Raw genomic sequence first — 12,870 nt, 5'->3', positions numbered from 1 at the left:
AGAGATTATAAGGGAGGAAGGATTTGAGATCATTTCATTGCTTTGTTTCAATGATAAAATAATTAAGTTGTACCCTATAATGTTTATGATAAATGTTCCATTTGTTATCGATCAATACAGACTGTTCACGCTAGCGATGCAGAAGAGATATGTATGTTTCAAACCGAGCTTTTTTTTAGCTTTAAGTGCACATACATCCCTGAGACGTGTAACGTGTAAAAATGCAAGAATATATATAAAAAAATAAGACTATTCTCTATTCGTTTATTCTTTCAGTATTTGTTAATGTATGTAAACGGAAGTAAAGGTTAAATGTTGCTAAACTAAACATTTAAAACGTTTTCACGCAATAAATAAATTCATACTAGTAGTACGTTTTTAAATCTCAATAAGTCCATGCAACGAACACTATCATATTTACGCGGTACTTAAATTATAATTTACAAATATGTTTGAACACTTTCTCGTAATTGTTTACAAATATATAATAACATTATTAAGTATTAATTTATTAGCGATCTCTTCTTCATCAGTAGACTGAACTCTCCCGGCTTTTCTCTACTTATAAAATACTACACTAATATTTGCGCAATCGGTAGTATTTAATCAAAGCAAAGAAATACTTAAGCTCCTTCCACAATTAAAATCTGGAAGTACTGATTATTTCTTGTAAGTAATATACCGAAATACCATTAAACAAAATAACTTTATGGTAATATATTTCTGTTATACGGTATTTATTGCAAGAATTAATGTATTCTTTCACGAGTAACTAAGGAAAATTAATAATATAATCAACTGTTATTCGATTTCTGTGTTGCTATTTTCTGTAGATATGAAAAAAGAAGAAAAATGTTTGAAAAAATCTTGATTAATGCGTTTGGATGCTTAATGAATTATTACCATCATTCTTTTAGTACTTTCTTTTCTCGTGTAAATCTCTTGTCTGGCAATGATGATGCTGAAGATGTACATCTTATCACTCAAGAACTAAGGAAGCACTGGCGTAACTAACAGAACTGTCATTCATGTTATTGCATTGATTGCTTTGAACGTATTTCAAAAACTTCAGGTTCATTCTTTGGCTATTAGTATTTCCTTTTAAACTATTAATTGCCTGTTAACAATGGAATCATAAAGTCAATAAAAATTTATATCACATTAAAAAATATATATGTATAATTGATTATAAGGTAATAGTGTACAATTCGGTCGGTATCTCCGATTTTCTTCAAACTTTAATATGTTGAAAGGGCTTCTCCAAAAAGGCAAAATATCATTTTAAAAAATGTTGCAAACAATTACAAGTACCTTTAATATCAAGTTAAATTTGTAACCGAAATCTAAGCTAAACGTCATTATAATTGCAGATTAAGTAAAGGAAGGCAAGCAGTAAACAGTAAAAAAAAAAAGAGGTTCAATTGTTTATTTTCAAAGCATTATACTGATCACAGTTGGTTTGAGCTAGTTTAATAAAGACAAAACAAATGATTTTCAAAATTGTTGGCGACATTTTTTAGAATGATATTTTGCCTCTTTAGAGAGCCCCTTTCAACATATTAAAGTTTGAAGAAAATCGGAAATACCGACCGTATTGTACACTATTACCGATTATAATAATTGATCTGAATGAATAAATATTATTTACTTGCAATAAGACACTAATAGGATGTCGACCACATATAGTGTTACCATATTTTTTAAGGTAATCCGTGAATACTGTAGGATTTAAATTTTCTATGATGTCCATACCCTACAATTTCACATACATATTCGTTAAGTTCTTTAGGCTTTATTTAAGTACGACTTATACTGATCTCACATACCATTTTGTCAAGGTTTTGAATAGATCTATGAATAGGACCACATGACATATCATAATATGTATAACGAAAACGTTGTCCCCAGTGACAAAAATCTGACGAAATAACAAATAACGTCTGTGGATCAGCCATATATGGTGCTAACAATCTTCCATAAAGTGCCTCTCTTTCTGGACTTAACGAGCCAACAAGTATAGGAATTATAGTAAAAGAATCTTTGAACCTATATCAATAGAAAATAACAGTTTACAACCGTACGTTATACTACACACCCGTCCATAGATCACCGAACACGCATGCTACTAAACGTGTAATAAGAACGAATTAGAGTTAAAAAGTTAATTCAAAATATGAAATAAACGAATTCTTATTAATTTTACAGATTGCAGAGAAAATGTAAATTATATTCAGTGTTGTGAACAATCTTAAATACCTGTTCAACTAGTGTGTTCATTGCATTCAGGAATACACTTAATTCTGTTGTTACAGGACATATATGTACGTCTCCAAAAAATCCGTGTAAGAGGTACTGTGTATATGAAAATACAGAGGATTGTCTCCAGATCATAAAAACCAGTAAAAATAATACAATCACTTCCACGAGTTCTTCGTTAATTTTTACGCGTGTTTTTTAGTCTTTTAGGATATGATTACTAGAAGTATTCGATTGTATAAAATTGGCTCGGACTATAGATAATAAATTCGCAGGTAATGCTTTGTAATTTTTTCAAAGTGATTCTGAAAGATGTTTGAGGTATGTTCGGAATCACTTATTTTACCTAAAAATAGAATAAATCAGTAACATTATGTCTAGAAATTGCATTTCTGTTTCGATTTCCATATTTTTTAAAACAATCTCAAGTGACCCGGTGACTCATGGACAGGAGTGTACATACTTATAATGTAATAAATGTAATGATCATACCCTTGCATAACCTTCGCTATGAATGGTAATTGCATTTCGATGCTGTGTTCTTCCTCATCTGTATTTAAATCCATCCATTCAAAATGTCTAGTCTCTTCAAGTTCTCTGCATACTATCGCATGAAAAGAAACTTATATCTGAGCTAATCTTTGGCAATAATTCGTCTTTACGTACGTTTTGTTTTATATTATGCTTTAAATATTAAAACAATTCGGTCTAAAAACTATTTTATCATTCTGTAGTGTGCAATTCATACCTTGTTGATCAATATGCAGATCATACAGTGGTGTTTGATAAATCGAAGCAGACGAAAGAGCACAGCCTGCTAATCTCACCTGATGCGATGGGCCCAAAATAAATATCCTGCGTCTATATAACGACACATTAGACAATTTAATATTTTATTTCGAAAGATTGTAATACATGATTAATTAACATGCACAGATGTAGTAGCACACTTAATTCTGTCTTCACACGATTTTGATTTACCACGGTCCAATAAATTTGCCTTTTTAAAAATCTTCAGGTAATTTTAATTTCAAGTACAAATATTCGTACCCATTTTTCTAAGAAGTTGTTCTCTGTTAAAACAAAATTCTTAATTGGGTTATCGCATTATTTTCACCGGGTATTATGATCTGGAGACAATACTCAATTTTTTCATATAAAAACAGAATTAAGTGTATATTATTTTTTGTTTTAATGAATAGCAGTTTTATGTAATGCTTTCATATAAATTGAATGAACAATCATTGGGTTGAATTGTAAATGACTTCTACTGTGGATGGTAGAAACTTATTCAGCTAAGAAAAATTGTAATTGTGATGAGTATATTACTCTTAATGTTTTGATTGGTAATATGTAGTTCACTATGCTGTAGAGACTATTAATAGCAAAATTAATATGTTCAGGGTGTCCCATTTTAATCTTTACACATGATTATCACCCAAACTATTTGGTATTCACATTATAATACTAAATGTAATTATAAGATTAAAAGAGTTTGGAAATTCTCATTTATCCTCCATACTTTCCTCGTATACATAGTTCCATTATACTATCACCTTGTTTTATCTTTATACAATTAAAACGATTAAATAATTTTGGAAAGGAAAAAAAAATACATTTGCAAAGGAAAAACGATTAAATAATTTTGAGAAAAGTATAGATGTATATCACAAATTTCTTTGGAGAAGAATCTATAACCTTTTAAGAAAGTGACACCAATAAGTTGTTAAATTTTATCTTATTTATCAAATACGAAAAAAATGTTCCGATCAACCTATTAGATGGAATTCTTTTTCACTGATACCTACATTTATGAATATAATTTTCTGTTTAAAACTTCTGCTACTTTTCCGTGTAACGTAAATGTAAAATAACTAAAAGAAATATAATTGGATATGAAAAGTGGAAGATAACAGCGAATTCACTCAATATAAACCCACAGATATAATAATTGGATTATGTTTCACTTGGAAACTTACACAACAACAGGACTAATCTGGCGATATGCAAAACCAGCACATGCTCCGCAATAGCTGTAACCTGCATGTCTGTGAAATTTTGTTTGTATTTCAGTAACGATTTGTTAACTTAAAGGAAATTACTTAATGTACTATATTTACTGACGGGGCAATAATTGCCCTAGCAGGCCCATGTGATAAATCTGCAGCACCCAACCAACCTTCTAATTGCTTATTCAACTCGGAACCTGCATAAAATATTTATTTTAATACATATATAATATTAATAATGTTTAAAGTAGAAACTCATAAATTCTCAAATAAATCTGAGAAGCTATTTACAACAGTAAAAATCATGTAAATAAGGAAAACAGATATAATAAAATGATATTCATATGAATACATAAATAAAGAAAAATTGCTGCATTATGTATAATATATACGCATTCTAAAAAATGTTTCAAATGAGTTTGAAATATCGAAGATTGAACAAATAAAAAATTTCTACTGGAAAACAAATGAATAAATAATGTAAATTTAAGTATGTCTTACTACGATATGTGATAAAATATGTATTATAATGTACAATAACAAAACAGTATCGTAGCAATCATTAATATTAGGTATAAATAAATAAATAATTAAATATTAATCTTTCATAAAAATATTGTATGTGAGTGTATTATCTGTTGTATTTTGTTATGATTATTCGTTTATATGCACCAACATTTGTGAACGTATGTTGGTAACATTATACGAAACGTAAACAATAAATAACTTCGATCATACTGTAATTAACAGATGCAGAAATATAAAATGCATTAAAAGTATGTTTTAAATATTACTTACCAGAGCCTGCGTACCAACTACCCGCATGAGTTGCTCTTCTAATTAATGCCATTTTTCTCTTTGTTACGTTAACTCTTATTTATTCCAGTCACTTCTCAGAGTAAACGGAGTTTCACTTTATTAATAGTTTTATGATCGATCTATACACAGCATAGATATTAAATCCTATTTACTTAAATATAAAATGTTTATAAAATTCTTTCACAAAACTTTTTGTTTAACCACAAACCATACACTCGTAATAACGTCGAACGATGTCGATAAGCAGTATCAAAAACTTGAGTCTGTAACTTTTTATATTAACAAAATAATTATAAGAAACTGAGATTTTTGAAGTTTATATGTGTATTTTTTAATTAGAAATCGATTAAAAAATTTTTCATTTAACTTAACAGTTAATATATGTATCTATCGAATTCCGCCTTTATAAAATTAATTTGTAGTTCGTATCACTGAAAATTCTTACATATCTTTCAGTAGATATGTAATTCCAATTTAAAATAAATCAATTATAATACGAACTACATTTGTTGTCTTGTCAGTTATGTTTAACGAAGGAATAACGAAATAAGCTATATTTATAATTATTATACTACCAGTAGAAGTTTGAATAATTTGAAATAGTAAACAATTGCTTATTAGCGTGTTTGTATATTTAATATTACTTAAAGTTTTTGATCAATTTCGGTAAAAAATACAATACCTTGATAACCAGTTGTATGCAAGTTTCGAGCAAATTGCCAGCAAATAATGACAAAATTTGTCTAAAAAACCATAGCCATCTGCTTTCGCATTTGACTTGGGTTTTTGCAGGCAAAGCCTGCTGCAGCCTGCTGACAAGATCGTGAAGCAAATTGGCAGTAAGTCTTGCAATACAACACAGGCTAACTAACCTAGGTCAATTTATAACCTAGGTTATATTGCAAGACTTGCTGTTAATCTGCTGCCAATCTCTGTGCAAGTTGTTGATAGCAGATCTTGCATCAAAATTGTAGCCATGTTGAGTACGTAACATTATAACAGGCATTGGACAAAATTTGATTTTGCAGGTTTGGCTGACTGGGATATTTGCATCAAACGATAATTAGACACTCTAGCAAATGCAGATATCTGATATTAGAATAGACATTTTTCATCTTCTCCGATTAAAACAACTATGCGAATAAGCATGAATAACATGTATAAAAAATCTTTCTCCTTTAGTAAATTTGTTCGTTTAAAATCTGGAATAAAATCTTTTCATTTACTAAATAACACAATTAAAGTATCGAAATCTAATGTGACTATTAGTGTTTTCATAAAATGTAGAATAAGATATGACATATCTATACAAAATGTTTTCCATGTTTGTTTACACGATTATTAACTCATTTAATTATATAACGTGTTGTAGCCAAATAATCCCTATGTTTTTGTGCATCGGATTGGATCATATTGTATTTGAAAATTCCGGTAAATTCTTCTACACATGAAATTACAACAGGTGCTTTCTAATCAAATATAATCGAAATATAAACATAAGTAATTTAATTTTGATGCATCAACAACATTACATACATTAATGATGGTGTATAATTGTTTTCGAAGTGTAATATTCTAGAGAAAACGTTCAACAATACAGTAGTCAAAATCAAGATTGAAATTCATTTACTGATTAGTAATATAAAAAATTATTACACTGATTTACGTGAAATAATTAGCCAATTAATATCTTCAACCATTATTATTATTAACCGAAATTTACAATCAGTTCGATATTGTAGATTTTGTATGTTTTCGGTATTTAATTTGAATAGGATTGTAGAAATGGTTAATATGGCAGAAATTCGTGTCTCTAGTGTTGTTTAAGTTTGTGAAACTGATTGACAAAACAGAAGTCTATTTGTTAAGAGTATCATAGATGCACACGAGAATTTGATCTTTCGGGACGTGTTAACAGAAAAATCTTCTCTGCTACGAACTACTAGTTACCCGACAGAACTTTTACCTTGTCAGATTTCATTCCAAGTCAACATCGACGTTTTTGTGTTTTTTTTACGCTCATTTACTTTGTTTATTATGAATTTAATGGATTCTTTTATGCAGTAACTTAACGACGGATTCGATAACATAGGTAATCAAATTTGGTCCATTTCTCCCCATGATATTTTGATTATGTAGACGTTATAACCTTTGCTTTCTTTGTGCTTGTTACTGATTTCTATCGTTACAATGTCAAAATTACCGCCTCTCAGTTCGATGCTTTTACGAAGTTCTTGACTTTTCTCTATGGCCCAAAATTCATTATAATTTTTAAATATTAATAAAAATAACAAGGGAAAGCCTTTAATTAACCATTTTCGTTGTATTATCATATTGCTGTATTTAATCAGTGGTTACAGTAACAAGCTGTGCCTGTTAAAATTAGTTTGATATCCTATTCATTTTCATCATTATGGATCTATGTAGAAATAGGAAAACATTCCAGAGTAATGTTCAGGTTAGTTTACGACTATTTAGAAAATACGTACATCTGTTAACATGCGTATGTTCTGCAACAACTAGTGTTTAAGAAACATCATACGATATAAGTATCTTATTATTTAAATTCATTATAAATATGTTCCTTTCCATGTTGTTATACGACTAAATAAAATATGATTTACATATTTTCACAAAGATATTTCTTTTATATGAACAACTAGTTTATAAAGCATGAGGTATTATAATTAGTTTCTTTACTATTATAATATAATACAATCCATTGTATACATTCATTTATTTACATAAACGAAGTGAGAAATAAATAGATTTTGTATGTATGATAATGTGTTAGATATAATCTTTTATTCTTTTCAACCGTTAATTATGCAGTATCTTCATGAACATGAATTCTTCCCTTGCCCATAGGTCCATTCTCATTTCCTGTCTTCAATTTTGATATGACCAAAGCATTGGTGCTGCAATAAAGAGGTAACACTTCAAACATAAGCGCAAGTACAAATATAAGGAAGAATTCTCTCAAACTTTTTTGGTGTAATAACTAGCAATCAATAATTTATGTTACAAAGCTTTTTTTTTCTGTCTTGTCTTTACAGGTTGCTACTAGGAGTTATTGTCATGGATTTTCCTCAGTTCCATGAAGTTGAACAACTTACAAGGGACGCAAGAGAAAACAAGTGATCGTGTGGTAATTGACATAAAAGTGTATCGGTGTGCCCCAGCAGGTACTTTGTAGTGGAGCCATCAGGCTATGGCCAACCTGAACTTTGAGCAACCACCACGCAGTATTGCGAACGCAAGCCTTACATCGCGTGCGGGTGGTGGGGGGGGCTTAAATTCGTCGACCCTGACGGGTCATGTCACGCCTACCTCGGGCATGTTCTCAGGCTCGTCGACAAGCACTTCAAGTTCAGCCAATTCTGCAATAGTAGTTACTAACGTTTATCCTGGAGCATCGGGGGCTGGGGGTGGACAGAATAATCATCAACCTCAACAGCAACAGCTCTCTCCTATGAGCAGTAGAGGACTGTTTGGGCAGAGAGCTTTTACAGATAGACGTACGATGCCTGCTCTTGGGTTAGTTTTGTTTATATCAAGTCGTTGGAGGAATCTAACTTCTGTTGGTTGTGTAATTTCAATATCACAATACCGTTCAGTACAATACATTCTATGTTTTGTATGAAAGAATGAAATGTTCATAAAAATTTATAGAACATCGAATCCAATGGGTAGCATGGGCACTTTTGGAATACCGCAAAGTCGTAATTACGGATCTCAAGGACAAATTAATAATTTCCACTCTGTTTTTGGCAGTGGAGGAGGCGGAGATACAAGTACTCCTCCATTGTTGGATCTGTCTGAGTTTCCTTCATTAACGAACAGAGGACAGGGTGACTCTATGCCACAACCTAGTCCCATGCCAGGGAAACAACCTTATGGTATGTATTAATAATTATTCAAGTATTAAGACAAATGTCACATGTGACGGTCGAATGGTTATAAAACTGAATGGAATACTAAAGTTCTACTAGTTCTGGGAATGTTTGACTTCTGGAGACATCAACTGTTTAATTTCTTTTTAAATAAGGATGCCGACGAGGGAAACATACGAAGTGTATCCCGAGTTTTTTTTATTAAATTCTTTCGATCTCACTTCTGAGAAATTAATTGTTAAAAATGCGACAATTTTAGTGGATAAGTGTCAACCCGGCGGATGTAACACTTATCGGCAAAGCGGCACAGCATCTAAGGCGTCAGGCTACGAATTCTCTCGTTTGGTTTCGCTTGGATTCGAATCTCTGATTAACAATTTTTTTTTTGAGAAATGATTGACACTTATCCACTAAAATTTTCGCATTTTTAACAATTAATTTCTCGAAAATGAGTAAGACGTGCGCCTTATTACTTTCAGAGATTGTTGTAGATGACATCTCTTGCATCTTAAAAAAATTTAATTCAAAAACTCGGGATACACTTCGTAGGTTCCCCTTGTGAGGTGATACAAAAGTTACACTGATTTTCTTCCAAGTGGCAACTATATATTTCTGAAAACGCCTTTATGACTGATTCATTTTTTCCAGAGTAAGAGCTTCAATTTGTAGTTCATGTTTGTATGGTGCTTCAGAAAGAACAGAGTTATGTTAGTATAGTTTATTGTCAACAGTCAGAGATCTGTTGAACATTTTGTATAATTCTTAAACAGTGGAACAGCCAACTCTTGGGTACACCAAGGGGGGTGTGCAAGAATGGACAAAAGTGTGTACAATATTTTAGGTTAGACGGAATTGTTTCTACAGCGCTACAGCGGGTTGTTATAAACTACGAATTAAGAAATGGAACTTTGATATTTTATTCAGTTTTAAGACGAGTTTGACTGTGACATATTTAAGTACAAGGAAAATTAGCTGAGGAGGTATCTAGTGGAAATACAGTAATGCCCCGTTAAACGTTAGACCAAGTAGGTCCCTTACAAGTTTCTACATTAGTCTTTATTACTGAGGAGGGGGGAGAGGTCCCATTGGAACCAGTCAAGCGGGTAACGTAACACGTCAGCGGCTTTCCTTTCACAAAGCGACGTCTTAAAGTTTGGGAGTAAAAAAAAACAATTGATAGCTGCGTATCGGTGAGATAACTAATGCTGCGATGAAACTTTTTTAATTCCTGGTTCTTTGTTCAACGAGCATTTTATTAACATTTTGGTTAATATTTTTCTAATTAAAATGATACCAAATACGATACTGATTTGGATGATTTCTAACTTATCAGAAGCGATAATGAAAGAATATGAGTCACCGTTTCGGATGAATTAAAAATTATTCAAATTATATCGTGTTCGGTATCATTTTAATCAGAAAAATCTCACCGATATGTTAATAAGATTTTCATTGGCAAAGAACGAAGAATTAGAAGATTTGATCGTAGTTGTCTCGCCGATGTGCGATCATTTAAGGTTGCTCACGCGTTTGGTGTCGTATCCAGCTGGGGCTTTATATTTTTTCTTAATTTTACCAATTTAATTTGATTGATTGATATTGTGAACATTTAAAATACTGAAATGGAAAAAAAGTTTACAAACAACTGTACAAAAAACAATTTTTCTTAATTTTTAAGAAAAAATTGGAAAATTTGTGGAACAAACCAAAGGAAAACAATAATTTTTAGTTTTATTTGATCGTTAATATATCCTTTTTTCCGTGCCATCATAATCTCCGTAAAAAAAATCTATAACCACCTAATTTTTATGAAAATGACATTTTTTTGTAACTAAATATGAAATGATTAACTTCTCAGTATCAAAAAGTAAACACTCATTATTAAAAAGACATTTTTATAACGTTTCTGTTTCAATAATTGTATCGTTGACAGTGCGATTTTTTGGTAGCAATGGAAAGTTGAAGTTTTACGAATGTTCTGTTAAATTTTCAACTAAATTTCTAATTATTAAATATTTGCGTGAGCCACCTTAAATCTTTGTCGGCTGTCCTCGACGACCCTGGTTCTTTTTCCTGGTTTCGACCGTCGCTGCCTGCAAAATGGACAAATTCATAGATAAAAAGTTTCGAGTAACGAATAAAAAATAAAAAATAAAAAAAATATTTTGTCATTTTTAATTGTTTAACACTAGAACTACCAAGCAAGTCAAAATGACTTGTCAATACACTCTTACAACGACGATTAAAATGTTATGACAATACATTTTCTCAGATCTGTTGCACCTTTTATTACGATATGAAAGTGAAGAAATTAGTAAATTTCTCCATTTCTAAATTTTCAAAAGTTTTTCACGTTTATCCACCGATCGAAGCAAATATGCGTTTATCGTCGGTAGTTCTAGTGTTAAATGTGGAAATTTCAATTTTTATAATAAAATAATACTTCTTTATGAATGAATCGACATTTGTCGAACAATTATTTATTCTCATTAACTGTTTAAAGCTTAGGACGCAACCTTTAGATATTGCTGCTTTTCATTGTGTATAATTTGAATAATATTCTGCCCAACTCTGGCGTGTTGCCGAGGCTCAGGCCGAATTGATGACGCGCGAACAGTTCGAAAACGGACCCAACGGTCGAACTTTTAAGGGGGCTTTACTGTATATACAGTATTTTCTTTTTAAATCGAGATCTGGATGAAGTTCCAATTTATCGAATCGTTTCACAATATTCGAGAAAGTAGAACACGTCCATTTGTTTTCGAGTTGGTAGATGTTTGATCTTGATACAGGGAGGAGCATATTTGCCAAGGTTTCCAAACAGAAAGAAATAGCGTCCTCTTAACCGATATATAGGCTTCAATGTCATATAATCACTTGTTTATTATTTTCTCGTTTTTTTTTAACATTAATGTTTCCGTTGTAAGTGAAACGTTACTTCTCAATCGGTAATCATGAATTCCTCTTGTAAATTAAATTTTACGTTACTCCCGTGTTATTTTAAAATATATATCTGAAATAAAAAAATAATAAACAATGTTTTCATATTAGTACACTTAGTTCTGTTTTTACACGATAGATACGTTCCCGAGAAATCCGTGTAAAAACAGACACCGTGCCTATGAAAAAATCGAGGATTGTCCCCGGATCATAAAAACCAGTAAAAATAATACGATAAACCAATTAAGAATTGTTTTCTTGATTCGGGAGCAATTACATAGGAAAATAAGTAGGAATTTTTTTTCTTACAATTCCAATTATGTGAAGATCTTTAAACAAGTTAAATTTATCAGACCGTTTTAGGTTGAAAGAAATCTTGCAAAAAACAGAATTGAATTTTTTTCTGAAACGTGTCGAGTCAGAATGGTGTGTAAAGTCAGAATTGAGTGTGCCTTCTCGAATGTTACAGTAATTTTGTGCAACGTTAAAGTATAAGCTGTGCACAATAAAGTAGTTCCAAAGCAATAAAATACATGCGAGTCTCTACAGTATTAAAAAAAAAAGTAACAAACATAATTATAATTATGATTGTGCAATAAATACTTATTGTTATATAAGTATTTATATGAATTATAGTTGGAATGGTAAAACAACCAACGTCTGAATCGAGTGAATTTACTATGAGTTCTGAAGATTTCCCAGCATTACCAGGAACACAGAATAGAGAAGGACCGTCACCAGGTGGGAGCGTGTCTGGAGACAAGAATGTACCTGTTGGACTCGGTCCTGAAATTGGGCAAGAAGTACTGCAAGCAAATAGAGCGCATGGATCTGATATGTCCCAATCGTCTAAAAGAGGCATACAAACATCTCCTGATGGTATTAAAACTATTCAAATATCTAAATAAACGTAGTATTTACTGTTTGTTATTATTCATTTTATAATGGTTCTC

The 12,870-nt window shown here is 31.2% G+C and overlaps 2 protein-coding genes across 5 annotated transcripts in view; one reads left to right on the top strand and one right to left on the bottom strand.

The window, feature by feature from the left end:
• Window positions 1-812: 812 nt before the first annotated feature.
• LOC107185569 (protein MEMO1) lies at window positions 813-5,203 on the bottom strand. Of its 2 annotated transcripts, XR_001516168.1 has the most exons (9): window positions 5,064-5,203; window positions 4,381-4,462; window positions 4,236-4,304; window positions 3,005-3,117; window positions 2,749-2,860; window positions 1,827-2,046; window positions 1,649-1,753; window positions 904-1,117; window positions 813-827 (listed from the first exon to the last, which is right to left on the bottom strand). XR_001516168.1 is itself a non-coding variant. In XM_015573277.1 (8 exons), the coding sequence occupies exons 1-8, from the start codon at window positions 5,113-5,115 to the stop codon at window positions 980-982; spliced, it is 891 nt and encodes a 296-aa protein (XP_015428763.1). In that variant the 5' UTR covers window positions 5,116-5,203; the 3' UTR covers window positions 823-979. The 2 variants fall into 2 exon arrangements, 1 of the variants encoding a protein (XP_015428763.1); XM_015573277.1 differs by having other exon boundaries at window positions 823-1,117.
• A 1,771-nt stretch (window positions 5,204-6,974) lies between these two features.
• Window positions 6,975-12,870, top strand: part of LOC107185548 (CCR4-NOT transcription complex subunit 2) — a 6,919-nt gene continuing 1,023 nt past the window's right edge. Inside the window, exons 1-5 of one of the 3 annotated variants that reach the window (XM_015573250.1) lie at window positions 7,152-7,176; window positions 7,953-8,015; window positions 8,141-8,621; window positions 8,757-8,983; window positions 12,554-12,796. In XM_015573250.1, the coding sequence (XP_015428736.1) occupies window positions 8,296-8,621; window positions 8,757-8,983; window positions 12,554-12,796 (796 nt within the window). In that variant the 5' untranslated portion in view covers window positions 7,152-7,176; window positions 7,953-8,015; window positions 8,141-8,295. Of the gene's footprint in view, window positions 7,177-7,531; window positions 7,543-7,952; window positions 8,016-8,140; window positions 8,622-8,756; window positions 8,984-12,553; window positions 12,797-12,870 lie in introns of those variants that run through there. The other 2 variants (XM_015573249.1, XM_015573251.1) reach the window with 2 other exon arrangements.

This window comes from Dufourea novaeangliae, unplaced genomic scaffold (assembly GCF_001272555.1).
Source record: "Dufourea novaeangliae isolate 0120121106 unplaced genomic scaffold, ASM127255v1 scaffold48, whole genome shotgun sequence".
Classification (NCBI taxonomy): Eukaryota; Metazoa; Arthropoda; class Insecta; order Hymenoptera; family Halictidae; genus Dufourea; species Dufourea novaeangliae.
Note: the sequence above shows the minus strand (reverse complement) of the source record. Positions and strands in the feature narration are given on the sequence as shown.

Bases quoted from the DNA above. Each gene is read 5' to 3' on its own strand.
- LOC107185569 (XM_015573277.1), bottom strand. From the start codon at position 5,115: ATGGCATTAATTAGAAGAGCAACTCATGCGGGTAGTTGGTACGCAGGC. The intron at 2,047-2,748 runs GTATGATCATTA...CTATTGATATAG, and splicing joins ATAGCGAAGGTTATGCAAGG to GTTCAAAGATTCTTTTACTA. The intron at 1,754-1,826 runs GTATGTGAGATC...GTGAAATTGTAG, and splicing joins TTCAAAACCTTGACAAAATG to GGTATGGACATCATAGAAAA.